This window comes from Salmo salar, chromosome 09, assembly GCF_965601325.2.
Source record: "Salmo salar chromosome 09, fSalSal1, whole genome shotgun sequence".
In the NCBI taxonomy this organism is placed as follows: domain Eukaryota; kingdom Metazoa; phylum Chordata; class Actinopteri; order Salmoniformes; family Salmonidae; genus Salmo; species Salmo salar.
Window position 1 is genome coordinate 94,202,501 of NC_138299.1, and position 19,968 is coordinate 94,222,468.

General features: G+C 46.8%; 1 protein-coding gene across 3 annotated transcripts in view; it reads right to left on the reverse strand.

Moving 5' to 3' along the window:
- The window catches only part of LOC106612186 (uncharacterized), a 65,559-nt gene that overhangs the window by 4,185 nt on the left and 41,406 nt on the right, over positions 1-19,968 (reverse strand). For 2 of the 3 annotated variants that reach the window (XM_082956077.1, XM_082956076.1), the window contains exons 5-11: positions 13,799-13,978; positions 13,037-13,126; positions 11,234-11,434; positions 10,359-10,538; positions 5,065-5,297; positions 2,133-2,262; positions 1,880-2,011 (exon numbers count right to left, since the gene is read on the reverse strand). In XM_082956077.1, coding sequence (XP_082812203.1) covers positions 1,880-2,011; positions 2,133-2,262; positions 5,065-5,297; positions 10,359-10,538; positions 11,234-11,434; positions 13,037-13,126; positions 13,799-13,978 — 1,146 coding nt within the window. The remainder of the gene's footprint in view (positions 1-1,879; positions 2,012-2,132; positions 2,263-5,064; positions 5,298-10,358; positions 10,539-11,233; positions 11,435-13,036; positions 13,127-13,798; positions 13,979-19,968) is intronic. The other variant, XM_082956078.1, reaches the window with a different exon arrangement.

The window sequence follows — 19,968 nt, forward strand, 5'->3', positions numbered from 1 at the left end:
ACCTGCGGGACAGGTACAGGATGGCAACAACAACTGCCCGAGTTACACCAGGAACTCACAATCCCTCCATCAGTGCTCAGACTGTCCGCAATAGACTGAGAGAGGCTGGACTGAGGGCTTGTAGGCCTGTTGTAAGGCAGGTCCTCACCAGACATCACCGGCAACAACGTCGCCTATGGGCACAAACCCACTGTTGCTGGACCAGACAGGACTGGCAAAAAGTGTTCTTTCCTGATGAGTTGCGGTTTTGTCTCACCAGGGGTGATGGTCGGATTCGCGTTTATCGTCGAAGGAATGAGCGATACACCGAGGCCTGTACTCTGGAGCGGGATCGATTTGGAGGTGGAGGGTCCGTCATGGTCTGGGGCGGTGTGTCACAGCATCATCGGACTGAGCTTGTTGTCATTGCAGGCAATCTCAATGCTGTGCGTTACAGGGGAGACATCTTCCTCCCTCATGTGGTACCCTTCCTGCAGGCTCATCCTGACATGACCCTCCAGCATGACAATGCCACCAGCCATACTGCTCGTTCTGTGCGTGATTTCCTGCAAGACAGGAATGTCAGTGTTCTGCCATGGCCAGCGAAGAGCCCGGATCTCAATCCCTTTGAGCACGTCTGGGACCTGTTGGATCGGAGGGTGAGGGCTAGGGCCATTCCCCCCAGAAATGTCTGGGAACTTGCAAGTGCCTTGGTGGAAGAGTGGGGTAACATCTCACAGCAAGAACTGGCAAATCTGGTGCAGTCCATGAGGAGGAGATGCACTGCACACTGGCCACACCAGATACTGACTGTTACTTTTGATTTTGACCCCCCCTTTGTTCAGGGACACATTATTCAATTTCTGTTAGCCACATGTCTGTGGAACTTGTTCAGTTTATGTCTCAGTAGTTGAATCTTGTTAAGTTCATACAAATATTTACACATGTTAAGAGAAGGAAATGTACTGAAAATAAACGCAGTTGACAGTGAGAGGACATTTATTTTTTTGCTGAGTTTACATTTGTATATATAGTGTATTTAAAATAGAGAGAATCCATGTCCCAGCATGATTCAGTAAATTAGCCTGTTGAGATCAGATGTGTCTGGTCTCCACGTACTGTTAAGGATGAGAGGATGAGAGGAGAGAAGGAGATTTGAGAGGAGGAGGAGAGAAGGAGAGGAGGAAGAGAGGAGGAGAGGAGGAGAGAAGGAGAGAAGGAGAGGAGGAGAGGAGGAGAGGCAGAGAGGAGGAGAGGATGAGAGGAGGAGAAGAGGAGAGAAGGGAAGGAGAGGAGGAGTGGAGGAGAGGATGAGAGGAGGAAAGAAGAAAGGAAGAGAGAGAGGAGCATGCAACAGGCCACAAACACGCCCTGAGGGCAGCCATTAGACATGTTGTGTTGCACATTGTGAATAAGAAAGTCAAGAACATAGATGAGGGATTCATAATTAAGCATGTCCCGCAGACATCCCCGAGCAGTGTGTGTGTGTGTGTGTGTGTGTGTGTGTGTGTGTGTGTGTGTGTGTGTGTGTGTGTGTGTGTGTGTGTGTGTGTGTGTGTGTGTGTGTGTGTGTGTGTGTGGAAAGAGAGAGGAGGTTTCAGGACAGAGAGGGGAGGTTTTCATACCTTCTACATATACCTGAACTGGTTTGGAGCAGGACAGAGAGGGGAGGTTTCATACCTTCTACATATACCTGAACTGGTTTGGAGCAGGACAGAGAGGGGGGGTTTCATACCTTCTACATATACCTGAACTGGTTTGGAGCAGGACAGAGAGGGGAGGTTTCATACTTTCTACATATACCTGAACTGGTTTGGAGCAGGACAGAGAGGGGAGGTTTCATACCTTCTACATATACCTGAACTGGTTTGGAGCAGGACAGAGAGGGGAGGTTTCCTACCTTCTTACAGAGGACCAGCTGGTGATCAAAGAGGAAGAAGACCCGTTGCTGACTGCGTCCATAGGGCTGGTAGATCCAAGACATTTCTCCTGTATAGATCAACTCTGAGCTCCGGTCCAGGATGTCATCACCCTGTCGACAATAATAATACATTGCTTTATTTATCACTATTCAAGGCCCTAAATACCCTTGTTTTAAACACACACACACTCCGTTGAGGGTGGGTTAATTCCGAGTGGTGTACAGTATGTACCTCCCAGTCCAGGACGGAGGCCTGCCATTGGGCGATCTTGTCAATGTTCTCCAGCCTCCTCTTCCTCTCATTGATCTGCTGAGTGACGTTACGCATCACCGCCAGCGCCGCCGCCACGTAGCGATAGTCACTATGGAGACAGAACAGACATTACAACCACCACGTAGCGATAGTCACTATGGAGACAGAACAGACATTACAACCACCACGTAGCGATCGTCACTATGGAGACAGAACACACATGACAACCACCATGTAGTGATAGTCACTGTGGAGACAGAACAGACATTACAACCACCACGTAGCGATAGTCACCATGGAGACAGAACAGACATTACAACCACCACGTAGTGATAGTCACCATGGAGACAGAACAGACATTACAACCACCACGTAGTGATAGTCACCATGGAGACAGAACAGACATTACAACCACCACGTAGCGATAGTCACCATAGAGACAGAACAGACATTACAACCACCACGTAGCGATAGTCACCATAGAGACAGAACAGACATTACAACCACCACGTAGCGATAGTCACCATAGAGACAGAACAGACATTACAACCACCACGTAGCGATAGTCACTGTGGAGACAGAACAGACATTACAACCACCACGTAGCGATAGTCACCATGGAGACAGAACAGACATTACAACCACCACGTAGCGATAGTCACCATGGAGACAGAACAGACATTACAACCACCACGTAGCGATAGTCACCATGGAGACAGAACAGACATTACAACCACCACGTAGCGATAGTCACTGTGGAGACAGAACAGACATTACAACCACCACGTAGCGATAGTCACCATGGAGACAGAACAGACATTACAACCACCACGTAGCGATAGTCACCATGGAGACAGAACAGACATTACAACCACCACGTAGCGATAGTCACTGTGGAGACAGAACAGACATTACAACCACCACGTAGTGATAGTCACCATGGAGACAGAACAGACATTACAACCACCACGTAGCGATAGTCACTATGGAGACAGAACAGACATTACAACCACCACGTAGCGATAGTCACCATGGAGACAGAACAGACATTACAACCACCACGTAGCGATAGTCACCATGGAGACAGAACAGACATTACAACCACCACGTAGCGATAGTCACCATGGAGACAGAACAGACATTACAACCACCACGTAGCGATAGTCACCAACGAGACAGAACAGACATTACAACCACCACGTAGCGATAGTCACTGTGGAGACAGAACAGACATTACAACCACCACGTAGCGATAGTCCACCATGGAGACAGAACAGACATTACAACCACCACGTAGTGATAGTCACCATGGAGACAGAACAGACATTACAACCACCACGTAGCGATAGTCACCATGGAGACAGAACAGACATTACAACCACCACGTAGCGATAGTCACCAACGAGACAGAACAGACATTACAACCACCACGTAGCGATAGTCACCCATGGAGACAGAACAGACATTACAACCACCACGTAGCGATAGTCACCATGGAGACAGAACAGACATTACAACCACCACGTAGCGATAGTCACCATGGAGACAGAACAGACATTACAACCACCACGTAGCGATAGTCACCATGGAGACAGAACAGACATTACAACCACCACGTAGCGATAGTCACCATGGAGACAGAACACACATTACAACCACCACGTAGCGATAGTCACCATGGAGACAGAACAGACATTACAACCACCACGTAGCGATAGTCACCATGGAGACAGAACAGACATTACAACCACCACGTAGTGATAGTCACCAACGAGACAGAACAGACATTACAACCACCACGTAGCGATAGTCACCATGGAGACAGAACAGACATTACAACCACCACATAGCGATAGTCACTATGGAGACCGAACACACATTACAACCACCACGTAGCGATAGTCACTATGGAGACAGAACACACATTACAACCACCATGTAGCGATAGTCACTATGGAGACAGAACACACATTACAACCACGACGTAGCGATAGTCACTATGGAGACAGAACAGACATTACAACCACCACGTAGCGATAGTCACTATGGAGACAGAACACACATTACAACCACCACGTAGCGATAGTCACTATGGAGACAGAACACAGGTCATTTCAGGAGGATGAATCACACCTTACAGCAGTCACTATTGCTATAGGTTTGTGTGTGCCAGATCAATGTGTGTGTTAGTAAGTGTGTGTGTTTGTGTGTGTGTCTGTGTGTTATGTGTCTATCTGTGGAAGCAGCCCTATCCTCCATCTTGCAGACACATAACACACTACACCTTCACACACTCCTCACAGACTGAGGCAGACAGAGAGATAGACAGACAGAGACAGAGAGAGAAACAGACTGAGAGACAGGGAGACAGAGACAGGGAGACAGAGACAGGGAGACAGAGACAGAGAGAGAGACAGAGAGAGAAACAGACAGGGAGACAGACAGAGTGAGGGACAGAGAGAGAAACAGAGAGAGAAACAGACAGAGAGAGAAACAGATAGTGAGACAGAGAGAGAGACAGACAGAGAGACATACAGCTAGAGAGAGAGACAGACAGACAGACAGACAGACAGACAGAAAAACAGACAGAGTGAGGGACAGACAGAGCGAGGGACAGACAGAGAGAGAGAGAGAGAGACAGACAGACAGACAAACAGAGAGACAGAGAGACAGACAGACAGAGAGACAGACAGAGAGACAGAGAGAGAGACAGACTGAGAGACAGAGAGACAAACAGAGAGATAGATAAAGTCAGACAGAGACACAGATATCTGGCAGAGAGAGTTAAGAGTGTTGGCCCCTGCCCCTGTCTGGCTGTGAGAGTGTGATTTGTGAATGACCTGGAGCCGGATGAGACAAACACAGCTGAATGACTGACTACGTGTGTGTGTGTGTGTGTCTGTAATCCTACCTGTGTTCCTGTGCGGTGTATTTAAGCAGCTCGGCCAGCTGCAGGGGGTATTTGCAGATCTTCTGTACGGGTGTGAGGAGGAAGCCGTCGATAGCGATGTCGATCATCTGCTGCAGCAGGCGACAGGCCTCGAAGAAGTGCTGGTACCTCCCGTCTCTCATCAGCTTGAACAGCTCCATACATGCATCCAGGTGGTTGTTACAGTACTCAGAGTAGATCCAGAAGCCATCTTGCTGTGGGACAAAACAACAATGGAGGAGATGAGGAGATGATTCATTTGTGATTTGAGACAATAAGTCCTGCTGCAGGTATCACATGGTTGTTCAGCAGGCTTCTATCTTCAAATCAAATGAAATCAAATGTGTGTTTGTCACATGCGCCGAATACAACAGGTGTAGATCTTACAGTGAAATGCTTACCGTAAATTCCGGACTATAAGCCGCAACTTTTTTCCCACATTTTGAGCCTCGCGGCTTAAACAATGACGTGGCTAATATATGGATTTTTCCCGCTTTAAAAAAAAAAATTCTCCAAAAAAACACATTCTGTGACGTGCTCAGTTTTTTGGCGGCATGAAGCTTTCATTAGACCAATGAAATTGCCGAACGGGTTAAGGTCAAACAACTTTTTTGTTTACTGTTTAGATTAAATCGAGCACTCTCAAACTTCCCATCATTCTGATTACGGTAGTCATTTTGTCACCCTCATCATGGCAAAGACACGGAGAAATGCATATGATGCAGCTTTCAAGTTGAAGGCGATTGATCTGGCTGTTGGAAAAGGAAATAGAGCTGCTGCACGGGAGCTTGGTCTTAATGAGTCGATGATAAGACGTTGGAAACAGCAGCGTGAGGAATTGACTCAGTGCAAAAAGACAACTAAATCTTACTGCTAATTTTTTATTTTTTGTTACAAGCCGTGTTTCGTTAAAGCCTATTTATTTTTGTTACAAGCCATGTTTCGTTAAAGCCTATTTATTTTTGTTACAAGCCGTGTTTCGTTAAAGCCTGTGTAAAGTTCATTTGTTTCAATATACCGGTAGGCACCTGCGGCTTATAGACATGTGCGGCTTATTTATGTTCAAAATATATATATTTTTTTAATTCAGTGGGTGCGGCTTATATTCAGGTGCGCTTAATAGTCCGGAAATTATTGTACTTACAAGCCCTGAAACAACAATGCTTTAAGATGTTTTAAGAAAAATAAGTGTTTTGTAAAAAATAGAAACTAAAAGTAACAAATAATTAAATTAGTAAAATAACAGTAGCGAGGCTATATATACAGGGGGTACTGGTACAGAGTCAATGTGTGGGGGCACCGGTTAATTGAGGTAATTGAGGTAATATGTACATGTAGGTAGAGTTAAAGTGACTATGCATAGATAATAAACAGAGTAGCAGCAGCGTAAAAGAGGGTTCTGGGTAGCCCTTTGATTAGCTGTTCAGGAGTCTTATGGCTTGGGGGTAGAAGATGCTAAGGAGCCTTTTGGACCTAGACTTGGCGCTCCGGTACCGCTTGCCATGTGTTAGCAGAAAGGACAGTCTATGACTAGGGTGGCTGGAGTCTTCGACAATTTTTAGGGCCTTCCTCTGATACCACCTGGTATAGAGGTCCTGGATGGCAGGAGGCTTGACCCCAGTGATGTACCCTCTGTAGTGTCGGAGGCCAAGCAATTGCCATACCAGGCAAATCATCTCCTTTGTCTTGATCACATTGAAGGAGCGGTTGTTGCCCTGGCACCACACGGCCAGATCTCTGACCTCCCTATAGGCTGTCTCATTGTTGTTGGTGATCAGGCCTACCACTGTTGTGTCATCGGCAAACTTGATGATGGTGTTGGAGTCGTGCCTGGCCATGCAGTCATGAGTGAACAGGGAGTACAGGAGGGGACTGAGCATGCACCCCTGAGGAGCCCCCGTGTTAAGGATCAGCGTGGCGGATGTGTTGTTACCTACCCTTACCACCTGGGGGCGGCCCGTCAGGAAGCTGTTAAGGAACCTTTTGAACCTAGACTTGAGGACCCTTTCGGACCTAGACTTGGTGCTCCGGTACCACTTGCCGTGCGGTAGCAAAGAGAACAGTCTATGACTTGGGTAACTGGAGACTTTGATAATTTTTAGGGCCTTCCTTTGACACCGCCTAGTATATAAGTCCTGGATGTCAGGAAGCTTGGCCCAAGTGATGTACTGGGCCGTTCGCACTACCATCTGTAGTGCCTTATGGTCGGATGCCGAGCAGTTGCCATACCAGGCGGTGATGCAACCGGTCAGGATGCTCTCGATGGTGCAGCTGTAGAACTTTTTGAGTATCTGGGCACCCATGCCAAATCTTTTCAGTCTCCTGAGGGGGAAAAGGCATTGTCGTGTCCTCTTCATGACTTTCTTGGTGTGTTTGGACCATGATAGTTGGTTGGTGAGGTGTACACCAAGGATCTTGAAACTCTCGCCCCGCTCCACTACAGCCCCATTGATGTGAATGGGGGCGTGTTCGGCCATCCTTTTTCTGTAGTCCACAATCATCTCCTATGTCTTGCTCACGTTGAGGGAGAGGTTGTTGTCCTGGCATCACACTGCCAGATCTCTGACCTCCTCCCTATAGCCTGTCTCATCGTTGTCGGGAATCAGGCCTACCACCGTTGTGTCGTCAGCAAACTTAATGATAGTGTTGGAGTCGTGCTTAGTCACGTAGTCGTGGGTGAACAGGGAGTAAAGGAGGGGACTAAACCCCTGAGGGGCCCCCGTGTTGAGGATCAGCGTGGCAGATGTGTTGTTGCCTACCCTTACCAGCTGGGGGCGGCTCGTCAGGAAGTCCAGGATCCAGTTGCAGAGGGAGGTGTTTAGTCCCTGGGTCCTTAGCTTAGTGATGAGCTTTGTGGGCACTATGGTGTTGAATGCTGAGCTGTAGTCAATGAACAGAATTCACACATTTGTCCAGTTGAGAAAGGGCAGTGTGGAGTGCGATTGAGATTGCGTCATCTGTGAATCTGTAGTGGCGTAATGCAAATTGGAGTGGGTCTAGGGTTTCAGGGATAATGGTGTTGATGTGAGACATAGCCAGCCTTTCAAAGAACTTCAAGGCTACCGATGTGAGTGCTCCGGGGCTGTAGTCATTTAGGCAGGTTACCTTCACTTTCTTGGGCAAAGGGACTAGGGTGGTCTGCTTGAAACATGTAGCTATTACAGACTCTGTCAGGGAGAGTTTGAAAATGTCAGTAAAGATACTTGCCAGTTGGCCATGCATGCTCTGAGTACACGTCCTGGTTATCCTTCTGGCCCTGTGGCCTTGTGAATGTTGACCTGTTTAAAGGTCTTGCTCACATCGGCTACGGAGAGCGTGATCACACAGTCATCTGGAACAGCTGGTGCTCTCATGCATGCTTCAGTGTTGCTTGCCTCAAAGCAAGTATAAAAGGCATTTAGCCCATCTGGTAGGCTCGTGTCACTGGGCAGCTCGCGGCAGGGTTTCCCTTTGTAGTCCGTAATTGTTTGCAAGCCCCGCCACATTCGACGAGCGTCAGAGCCGGTGTAGTAGGATTCAATCTTTGTCCTGTATTGTCGCTTTTCCTGTTTGATGGTTCATCTGAGGGTATAGCGGGATTTCTTATAAGCGTGTTCAAGTGTTTAATTAGTGTTCAGCTCCATGAAAGTGGCAGCTCCAGCCTTTAGCTCGGTGCGGATGTTGCCTGTAATCCATGGCTTCTGGTTGGGATATATACGTACGGTCACTGTGAGGACGACGTCGTCAATGCACTTATTGATGAAGCCGGTGACTGAGGTGGTATACTCCTCAATGCCATTGGATGAATCCCGGAACATATTCCAGTCTGTGCTAGCAAAACAGTCCTGTAGCCTAGCATCCACGTCATCTGACCACTTCCGCATTGAGCGAATCACTGGTACTTCCTGCTTTAGTTTTTGCTTGTAAGCAGAAATCAGGAGGATAGAATTAAGGTCAAATTTTCCAAATGGAGGGCGAGGGAGAGCTTTGTACGCGTCTCTGTGTGTGGGGTAAAGGTGGTCTACAGTTTTTTCCCTCTGGTTGCACATGTGAAATGCTGGTAGAAATGAGGTAAAACAGATTTAAGTTTACCTGCATTACCATCCCCGGCCAGTAGGAGCCCTGCTTCTGGATGAAAATTTTCTGGTTTGCTTATGGCCTTATACAGCTAGTTGAGTGCGATCTTAGTACCAGCATCGGTTTTGGTGGTAAATAAATGGTTACGAAAAATATAGATTGGTAGATAGTGTGGTCTGCAGCTTATAATGAGGTACTCTACCTCAGGTGAGCAATACCTTGAGACTACGTTAATATTAGACATTGACACACACTCCCACTTTTTGTCTTACCAGACAAAGCTGTTCTGTCCTGCTGATGCATGGAAAACCCAGCCAACTGTATATTATCCATGTCGTCGTTCAGCCACGATTCGGTGAAACATGAGATGTTACAGTTTTTAATGTCCCGTTGGTAGGATAGTCTTTAATGGAGCTCATCCAGTTTATTCTCCAGTGATTGCACGTTGGCCAACAGAATGGATGGTAGAGGCGGTTACACACTCGCCGACGAATTCTCACAAGGCACTCTGATCTGTGTCCCCTATAGTTCCTTATCTTCTTCATGCGAATGATGGGGAACTGGGCCTTGTCTGGGAGCAAAATTATATTCTTCACGTCAGACTCATTAAAGAAAACATCTATATCCAGTTCGAGGTGAGAAATCGCTGTTCTGATATCCAGAAGCTCTTTTCGGTCATAAGAGACAGTAGCATCAACATTATGTACAAAATAAGTTACAAATAGGGGCCTCCCGAGTGGCGTAGTGGGGGGGCTTTACTTGGCTCATCGTGCTCTAGCGACTCCTTGTGTAGGGCCGGGCACCTGCAGGCTGACTTCGGTCGTCAGTTGAATGGTGTTTCCTCCGACACATTGGTGCGACTGGATTCCGGGTTATGCGGGCGGGTGTTAAGAAGCGTGGTTTGGCGGGTCATGTTTCGGGGGACGCATGACTCGACTTTCGCCTGTCCTGAGCCTGTTGGGGAGTTGCAGCGATTGAGACATGTTACAAACAATGTGAAAAAACACACAAAATAGCACAACTGGTCAGGAGCCCGTAAAACGGCAGCCATCCCCTCGGCTCCCATCTGACTATCATCTTGGTGTTGAGTAATAACTTACATGTTCTAGAAAGCAGGGTTCTATCTAGGTAGTAACTTACATGTTCTAGAAAGCAGGGTTCTATCTAGGTAGTAACTTACATGTTCTAGAAAGCAGGGTTCTATCTAGGTAGTAACTTACATGTTCTAGAAAGCAGGGTCCTATCTCAGACAGGTGTGGTTCCTCGTTGTTGTATTGTTTCTCCAGGTCTCTAACGAAGCCCATCTGGAAACGGTAGATGTCCTCGATGTTCCCAAAGATCACCCTCAGCTGGTCATCGTTAAACATGTCTACCCTCTTCCTACACTGACGTAGGTAGCCCTGGAAGAAAGGGATTTATACATACAGTAGGATGGGGATGAGCAAAGGATTGTGTGTGTGTGCGTGTGTCTGTGCGCATGCTTGTGTGTGTGTGAGAGTGTGTGTGTGTGCTGGTGTGTGTGTGTGTCTGAGTGTGTGTGTCTGTGTGCTGGTGTGTGTCTGAGTGTGTGTGTGTGCTGGTGTGTGTCTGAGTGTGTGTGTGTGTGTGTGCTGGTGAGTGTGTTCCCACATTTCAACATATTTTCCTGTACTCTCCCATATATCCCTGGAGAGAATCATGAAAGCAGATTGAGTCTAGTTTTAATCAATTCACCACAGTAACACTACTGCTATAATCAATTCACCACAGTAACACTACTGCTATAATCAATTCACCACAGTAACACTACTGCTATAATCAATTCACCACAGTAACACTACTGCTATAATCAATTCACCACAGTAACACTACTGCTATAATCAATTCACCACAGTTAGACTACTGTTCCAAGAGAGATCATACCCCTGCATGTGTGTGTGTGTGTGTTTGTCGGTTTGTGTGTGTGTGTGTGTGTGTGTGTGCGTGTGCGTGTGCGCGCGTGTGTGTGTGTGTGTGTGTGTGTGTGTGTGTGTGTGTGTGTGTGCATGCATGCGTTTTCACCAAGTGTGCGAGTAGGTGTGTGTTTATGCGTGTGCACGTATGTATGTGTGTGTACCTCACAGATGTCTTTGAGGTGTTTGATGTAATGTCTCTCTGTGCTCATGATCTCATTAATGACGTTGGCTCTCATCTGGTCACGGTTCTGAAGCGGCGAGCCCAGACACAGGCAGTCGTTGGTCGGATCCAGGTGACCGTTAGCCATTTCACTGGTCCCCTCCACAGGCTCCACCCCCCCATCCTCCTGGTTCACCCACAGCTGAGGAGACCAACACACACACTCCTGAATGGGAGATAAAATGATGACTACATACTACTATCAGAGGGCTTTAACACAGAAAACATCACATCCCTTAGTTCATCTCTTCCTCTTCCAGACATCTTTTAATCACTTGTTCCAGTTTCAGGTTGTAGTTGGCAGCGCTGGGGCTCAGAGGAGAGTAGACAGAGGGACAGAGAGAGAGAGAGAGAGAGAGAGAGAGAGAGAGAGTCAGGGGGGCTCTTTGTTCCAGCATTGAGCTGTAGACACACACACACACACACACACACACACACACACACACACACACACACACACACACACACACACACACACACAGCTCAGCTTGAGGTAGGTTAGAGGTGATCAGATGCCTGGTACGGTAGCTAAAGCAACACCTGATGATGAAACACTGTGTGCCTACTGAACATCTAAGAGGCGACGGTTCTAATGCCAAACACACGACGCCATGCAGCTTCACAACAACAAGCAGAGAGACGGGTGGATACAACTGGTGCTTGTGGAAGAGGGTGCTCCCAAATTGTACCATATTCCCTTTATAGTGCACTACTTTCAACCACTATATCGGTAAAAAGGGTGCCATTTGGGATGCACATGGAGGAGAAGACTGCGGCACGAAGACTCAGTTATAAACAAACTATAAAAAGAGTAAAAATTGTAATATATAAAAAAAGAAGTAAAAAAAATTAAAGGCTGTAACTTCTCTATAAAATATCCTGTTGTGATGATTTCCAATGTTGTGACTGAGGTTCTGGAAACGTTAGATGTGAGTTGGTTGATTGGTTGGGTAATGTTTGGGAGACGTTGCGTTGGCAGACTGAGGTGGTGGGTGGTGGGTGGAGTATGGCTGGATGGTTGATTGGTTGGGTAATGTTTGGGAGATGTTGCGTTGGCAGACTGAGGTGGTGGGTGGAGTATGGCTGGATGGTTGATTGGTTGGGTAATGTGTGGGAGACGTTGCGTTGGCAGACTGAGGTGGTGGGTGGTGGGTGGAGTATGGCTGGATGGTTGATTGGTTGGGTAATGTTTGGGAGATGTTGCGTTGGCAGACTGAGGTGGTGGGTGGTGGGTGGAGTATGGCTGGATGGTTGATTGGTTGGGTAATGTGTGGGAGACGTTGCGTTGGCAGACTGAGGTGGTGGGTGGTGGGTGGAGTATGGCTGGATGGTTGATTGGTTGGGTAATGTTTGGGAGATGTTGCGTTGGCAGACTGAGGTGGTGGGTGGTGGGTGGAGTATGGCTGGATGGTTGATTGGTTGGGTAATGTTTGGGAGATGTTGCGTTGGCAGACTGAGGTGGTGGGTGGAGTATGGCTGGATGGTTGATTGGTTGGGTAATGTGTGGGAGATGTTGCGTTGGCAGACTGAGGTGGTGGGTGGTGGGTGGAGTATGGCTGGATGGTTGATTGGTTGGGTAATGTTTGGGAGATGTTGCGTTGGCAGACTGAGGTGGTGGGTGGAGTATGGCTGGATGGTTGATTGGTTGGGTAATGTGTGGGAGACGTTGCGTTGGCAGACTGAGGTGGTGGGTGGTGGGTGGAGTATGGCTGGATGGTTGATTGATGACGTTGGGAAAACGCACCTTAGACGTAGTGTTTTGGAACCGAGGAGTTGCTATGGGGTTGATATAGAAAAGCTGTTTTGTTTGGGGTTGAGGAGGGTGGGGTTCGACCTTAGAGAGAGAGAATGACAGAAACACACCGGTTCACTCAATGCCTGGATCGACTCACTGGATGGAGAGGTAGGGGTGGTGGGGAGAAATCGGTTCAGCCCCTGGACATGGAGTCGTCAGGGTTGGGATGGCCATTGGGAAGTCTGGAGAAAGCCTTGACTTGGTAATGTATGGAGTCTTTACTCAGTTAAGTATGAAGTGTTTACTAGGTAGTGTATGAACTCTTTAGCTGTAGTGTGTGTAGCCTTTACCAGGTAATGTATGAAGCTAATAGGAAGTGCACTGTGCCGGCTTGGATTTCACACTGTTCAGCAAGGTTTCAGCTACTAAAGTAGATGCGTTACCAGGCCAGGCCAGTATAGCTTGGCTCGGCTTGGCTTGGCTCGGCTTTGCCCTACAGATGTAGGATCTTTATTTGATCACCCCGTTGCAGGAGAACTTAAAACTTAAAACTTTGTCATTTATATTTTAACTTGATTTTCCCTCATGAAAAATGTATTAATCTCTACAAAAATGTCCATTAATTATAATCCACATAATAATTCACATTTCCTGTTACTGCAGGATTATTTTCCTGCTGTAGCAAACAGGCTCAAATGAAGATCCTACATGTGTATAGTGTGAATCTGGGTAGTCAGAAGACCAGGGTGACGTGTGGTATCACTAACTCACCCGTACGAAGCTGGCAGGGAACCACCCCTCCTCCTCGTCGATCTGACCCCACCACCAGTCCTTATTGGACGCGTCCAGCACCTTGATGACATCACCGGCCTTAAACGCCAACTCTCGGTCGGCCATGGTCACATGGTCCCATACTGCCTCAGCGCTGACGATAGATCCTCCGCTTATCAACTGGAGACAAGGAACAAGGGAAGAGAGGGAGGGAGAGAGAGAGGGGGGGGAGAGTGGGGATAGAGAAATAGAGAGCAGAGAGGAAAGAGAGAGGGAGAGGGAGAGAGTTTGGGTGGAGTGAGAGAAAAGGGGGGAGGCGGAGTGAGTGAGAGAGAGGGAGAGAGAGCGTTTGGGTGGAGAGAGAGAGAAAAGGGGGGAGGACAGAGTGAGTGGAGAGAGAGAGAGAGAGAGAGAGAGAGAGAGAGAGAGAGAGAGAGAGAGAGAGAGAGAGAGAGAGAGTTTGGGTGGAGAGAGAGAGAAAAGGGGGGAGGACAGAGTGAGTGAGAGAGAGAGAGAGAGAGAGAGGGAGGGAGGGAGGGAGGGAGGGAGGGAGGGAGGGAGGGAGGGAGGGAGAGAGAGAGTTTGGGTGGAGAGAGAGAAAAGTCGGGGAGGACAGAGTGAGTGAGAGAGAGAGAGAGAGAGGGAGAGGGAGAGGGTGGAGAGAGAGAGAAAAGGGGGGAGGACAGAGGGAGTGAGAGAGAGAGAGGGAGAGAGTTTGGGTGGAGAGAGAGAGAAAAGAGGGAAGGACAGAGTGAGTGAGAGAGAAAGAGAGAGAGATTAAGTGATTATTCTCAATTCCACTGACACACACACAATATCATCAAGCTATTTTTTATTGAACTGCAATGAGACTAAATTGAATTAACCTCTGTGATCCAGGCTATTAGGTCATTATCAGAAGCTTACAGCCAAGTCAAATACCATTAGCAACGATGTCATGTCAGCCACCTTCACCAGAAAAGATAACATGCTGAGGCATGAATTGCAAAAAATCGCAATTGTAAGAAAGTGTGGGGTATTCAGTCAGTTTAGTCCTAATTCCGTGAACACAACCCCATCTAATCGTATGTGAGTGAGTCCCTGTACTTCAGACCCACACAGAGTAATGCATGTTAACACCAGCAACCAGAGCTAAAGTCATCTCATCATCGCTAACAGACCAACAACCAAGACACAATACAGTAGGTAGGTGACCCCACCAGCGTCAGCACAGGCTCTGTGACTGACTGATGATAAAATTACAGAAACATTACAGCAGGATTAAGGTAATAGAAATATCAAGGACCAATGATTGCTCAGATTTTCTGTCAGACTCTTTCCCTGTTACAGTGTGTGTGCTAACTCTTTGTGTGTGTTGTTGCACTTATAAAACACATTTTCTGCTGTGTATCTGTATGCTCTGATAAATAAGATACATAACAACTAATGAAAATACACACAAGCCAGTTTCATTCCACGAAATTATGCAAATGAACCTATTGACCGATAAGCATGACTGGTCAAATGTACTGTATTTCCATCCACTGGAATTTCCATCAACGAATAGGCAAAAAAACATTATTTTGAAATGTTTTTTTTTTCTTTCTCCCGGATAATTTTATTTATCAGCTTTTCTTTTTTTGGGCCAAAAGGCAGCTATTAGTGGCTAACAGAAACCCTTGTGTGTGATCGTGTTATTCAGGGAGGTTATCAGTATCCTGTGAGGAGGCTCAGGGGTAAAGGTCCTTCTTATTAGAGGAACAGAGAAGTCAGAGATGACATCATTAGTCTGTTCCGAGTTGGAGCCACCTCCACCATTATCCATCACTCTGAGTAATGTCTCCATGTCACCATGGCACAGACTCCAAAATATACACACACGCACACACACACACACACACACACACACACACACACACACACACACACACACACACACATACACACACACACATACACACACATACACACACACACACACACACACACACACACACACACACACACACACACAGTTCAACAGCAGTTTGCCTCTTAAACTCCTCCTCCAGCCATGCTTCCCAGTGGCCTGCTGGGATATCTCAGGGAGAAGAGTCAATCAGACGATAGATGATAGCGGAGAGATCATAGAGAGTCTGGCCATTTATTCAGCTTTCAACCATAACGCATTAGAATGGTTCACTAGAAACAATGGTTATGGCCCTATGGCTTGTATGGAGAATTCAGTCCAACAGAAAATCAATGGCCCTCAGTCAGGAGTGTATTGGCTTTTCTGAACATGGCGTTCTGTTTTTGAGTTCCCTATTTTACATACTGTATGTTTCCATTGCAGTTTCAATCAAAAGCATTATAACTCTAGGGCAGACATGTTAGTGTGCCTCAATATCGACCAATCACAGTCAGTCTGCAAGGTGACAGGGAGATTAGGTTCTCTTGACCTCTAACCTCTAGTGATTGATGTGTAGGCTAATCTTCAAGACATCAGCAGACCCTTAACCCCTAACCCTTAACCCATACCCCCATACCACTTAGGCTCTATTGTAGTTCTGAAGCGATTGGATAGCAATGTGTTGGAAATTCCTACACAGGTGCCAAGGGCGATTCATACAGGATCTATATTTCACCACCAAGCCACCTCCAATGGACCCACCTGAGAGGGCAAAGATTCCCAAAAATAGCATGCCAATTGGGGCTCGCCTCGCTCCCCTCCCCCAACTGGATAACAAGCTCTCAATGGTCCCTGTACAAAAGTACACAACCCCATTGACTAATAATACAACATCAACTCTCTATGTAGATACACTACATGACCAAAAGTCTAATGTGATATTACAACACTGTAGCAACACCTCTCTAATGTGATATTACATCACTGTAGCAACACCTCTCTAATGTGATATTACAACACTGTAACAACATCCCTCTAATGTGATATTACATCACTGTAGCAACACCTCTCTAATGTGATATTACAACACTGTAACAACATCACTCTAATGTGATATTACATCACTGTAGCAACACCTCTCTAATGTGATATTACAACACTGTAACAACACCTCTCTAATGTGATATTACATCACTGTAGCAACACCTCTCTAATGTGATATTACAACACTGTAACAACATCCCTCTAATGTGATATTACATCACTGTAGCAACACCTCTCTAATGTGATATTACATCACTGTAGCAACACCTCTCTAATGTGATATTACAACACTGTAACAACATCCCTCTAATGTGATATTACATCACTGTAACAACATCCCTCTAATGTGATATTACATCACTGTAGCAACACCTCTCTAATGTGATATTACAACACTGTAACAACATCACTCTAATGTGATATTACATCACTGTAGCAACACCTCTCTAATGTGATATTACAACACTGTAACAACATCCCTCTAATGTGATATTACATCACTGTAACAACATCCCTCTAATGTGTGGGTCCAGCCAGAGCTAACATCAGTCCCTGTTCCTTCCTCTCTTCATCCCTCCATTCCCTCCCCAGGAAAACAACATCAGTTCTCTCCCTCTCTGATACATCGCAGTATTTTCCTGTAAATTAAAAGTGTTGCATAATCAATCTCTCTCCCATTTCTCTCTCTCTCTCTCTCTCTCTCTCTCTCTCTTTTCCCCCCTCTCTCCCTCTCTCTATCTCTCTTTCCCAGTAGGGGCTGCCTTTCGTTGATCAAAGAAAACCTGCTTGCAATGCACCCAAGAGATCTGACGTCCAACCAACAACCACAGAAATAGAATCCTTTGAACGGGTCTCCCCATTCAAGTCAATGATGGCATAATGGGTTAGAGTTTCCTAGCCCGTTATATTCTATTTCTATGCCAACAACATCCTCTTGCTCCCATACCTGTTTACCTAGCTGGATCAGGCTACTGTAGAGAGACATCCCTCTCTCCTATACCTCTGGAAATATCTGTCTACTGTAGAGAGACATCCCTCTCTCCTATACCTCTGGAAATATCTGTCTACTGTAGAGAGACATCCCTCTCTCCTATACCTCTGGAAATATCTGTCTACTGTAGAGAGACATCCCTCTCTCCTATACCTCTGTAAATATCTGTCTACTGTAGAGAGACATCCCTCTCTCCTACACCTCTGGAACTATCTGTCTACTGTAGAGAGACATCCCTCTCTCCTACACCTCTGGAAATATCTGTCTACTGTAGAGAGACATCCCTCTCTCCTATACCTCTGGAAATATCTGTCTACTGTAGAGAGACATCCCTCTCTCCTACACCTCTGGAACTATCTGTCTACTGTAGAGAGACATCCCTCTCTCCTACACCTCTGGAACTATCTGTCTACTGTAGAGAGACATCCCTCTCTCCTACACCTCTGGAAATATCTGTCTACTGTAGAGAGACAGCCATCTCTCCTGTGCCTCTGGAAATATCTGTCTACTGTAGAGAGACATCCCTCTCTCCTACACCTCTGGAAATATCTGTCTACTGTAGAGAGACAGCCATCTCTCCTGTGCCTCTGGAAATAGCTGTCTACTGCATAACTAGACGCACAGACAGTATCACCGAAATCTGTGGTGCTGACGAGCTACTGGGTAACATTGCAGCAACAACATCAAAGAGAAAAGCGGATCCGACTGCAAACCTGTAGATGCAGACCGATAGATGCAGACATGCATTGGTTTGATTTGACACAGGTAATGATGTACATTTCTGGTTCCAGGTCACACATAATAAGGACAGTGGTAAACTGCAGAGCTGAAGGTTTAATCCCCTCGCTAACACGATCACGCACCACACCACATCAGCATTCACAGCCAGAAACAGCCTCGACCGCACCACACAACTTACGAACACACACACACACACACACACACACACACACACCACACACACACACACACACACACACACACACACACACACACACACACACACACACACACACACACACACACACACACACACACACCACACACACACACACACACACACAGAGATACTGGAAAACATCCTTACCATGTTTGTGGCATTAAAATGTTCAGACAGCGTATGCATGGATGTATCTGGTCAGATAACCATCCTAGTAATAATCCTTTAAGAAACAGGTATATAGGTAATGATCCTAGAGAGAGAGAGAGAGAGAGAGAGAGAGAGAAGCCAGAGATGTGGAGGAAACAAGATGGTATTCAAGAAACAGGCTCTTCCTCTCCTCTGCGAGTGATGTACTGAGTCTGTCTCTCTCCCTCCGTCCTCCTGCCTGAGCCTACCAACCCAGTTATGCAATGCACTTCTGCCCAGAATCTCCTAGCCAATCAGAGAAGCTCTGCCTCAAACCAGTGAGAAACAAACACATACCGGTGCGTACACACACCTCCGACACACACACACACACACACACACACACACACACACACACACACACACACACACACACACACACACACACACACACACACACACACCACACACACACACCTCCAACACACACACCTCCGACACACACACCTCCGACACACACACGACACACTCCGACACACACAACACACACATACACACACACACACACCTCCGACACACACACACATACACACAGACACAGACACACACACACATAGACACACACACACACATACACACATACGTAAACACACACACACACGTAAACACACACACACACACACACACACACACACACACACACACACACACACACACACACACACACACACACACATAAGAAAACACACACATATAAACACACACACACACACACACATGTAAAGCACACACACACACACACACACACACATACACACATAAATACACACACACACACATATAAACACACAGACACACACGTAAACACAAACACAAACACACGCACACATATAAACACACACGCGCGCGTGCGCGTAAACACACACACACACACACGTAAACACATACACACACGTAAACACACACGTAAACACAGACACACTGTCACAACGTCCACAGAAGGTGGCGCCTCTCCCTGGTCGGGCGGCGCTCGGCGGTCGTCGTCGCCGGCCTACTAGCTGCCACCAATCTCTGTTTCTGTGTCAATTGGTGATGTCTGTTTAGGTTAGCACCTGTTTTGTGTTAGGTCGTTAGTGGGGTATTTAGTCTGTTTTTTGGTTGGGGTTTGTGCGGGATTATTTGGTGTGGTCTTTTAGTGG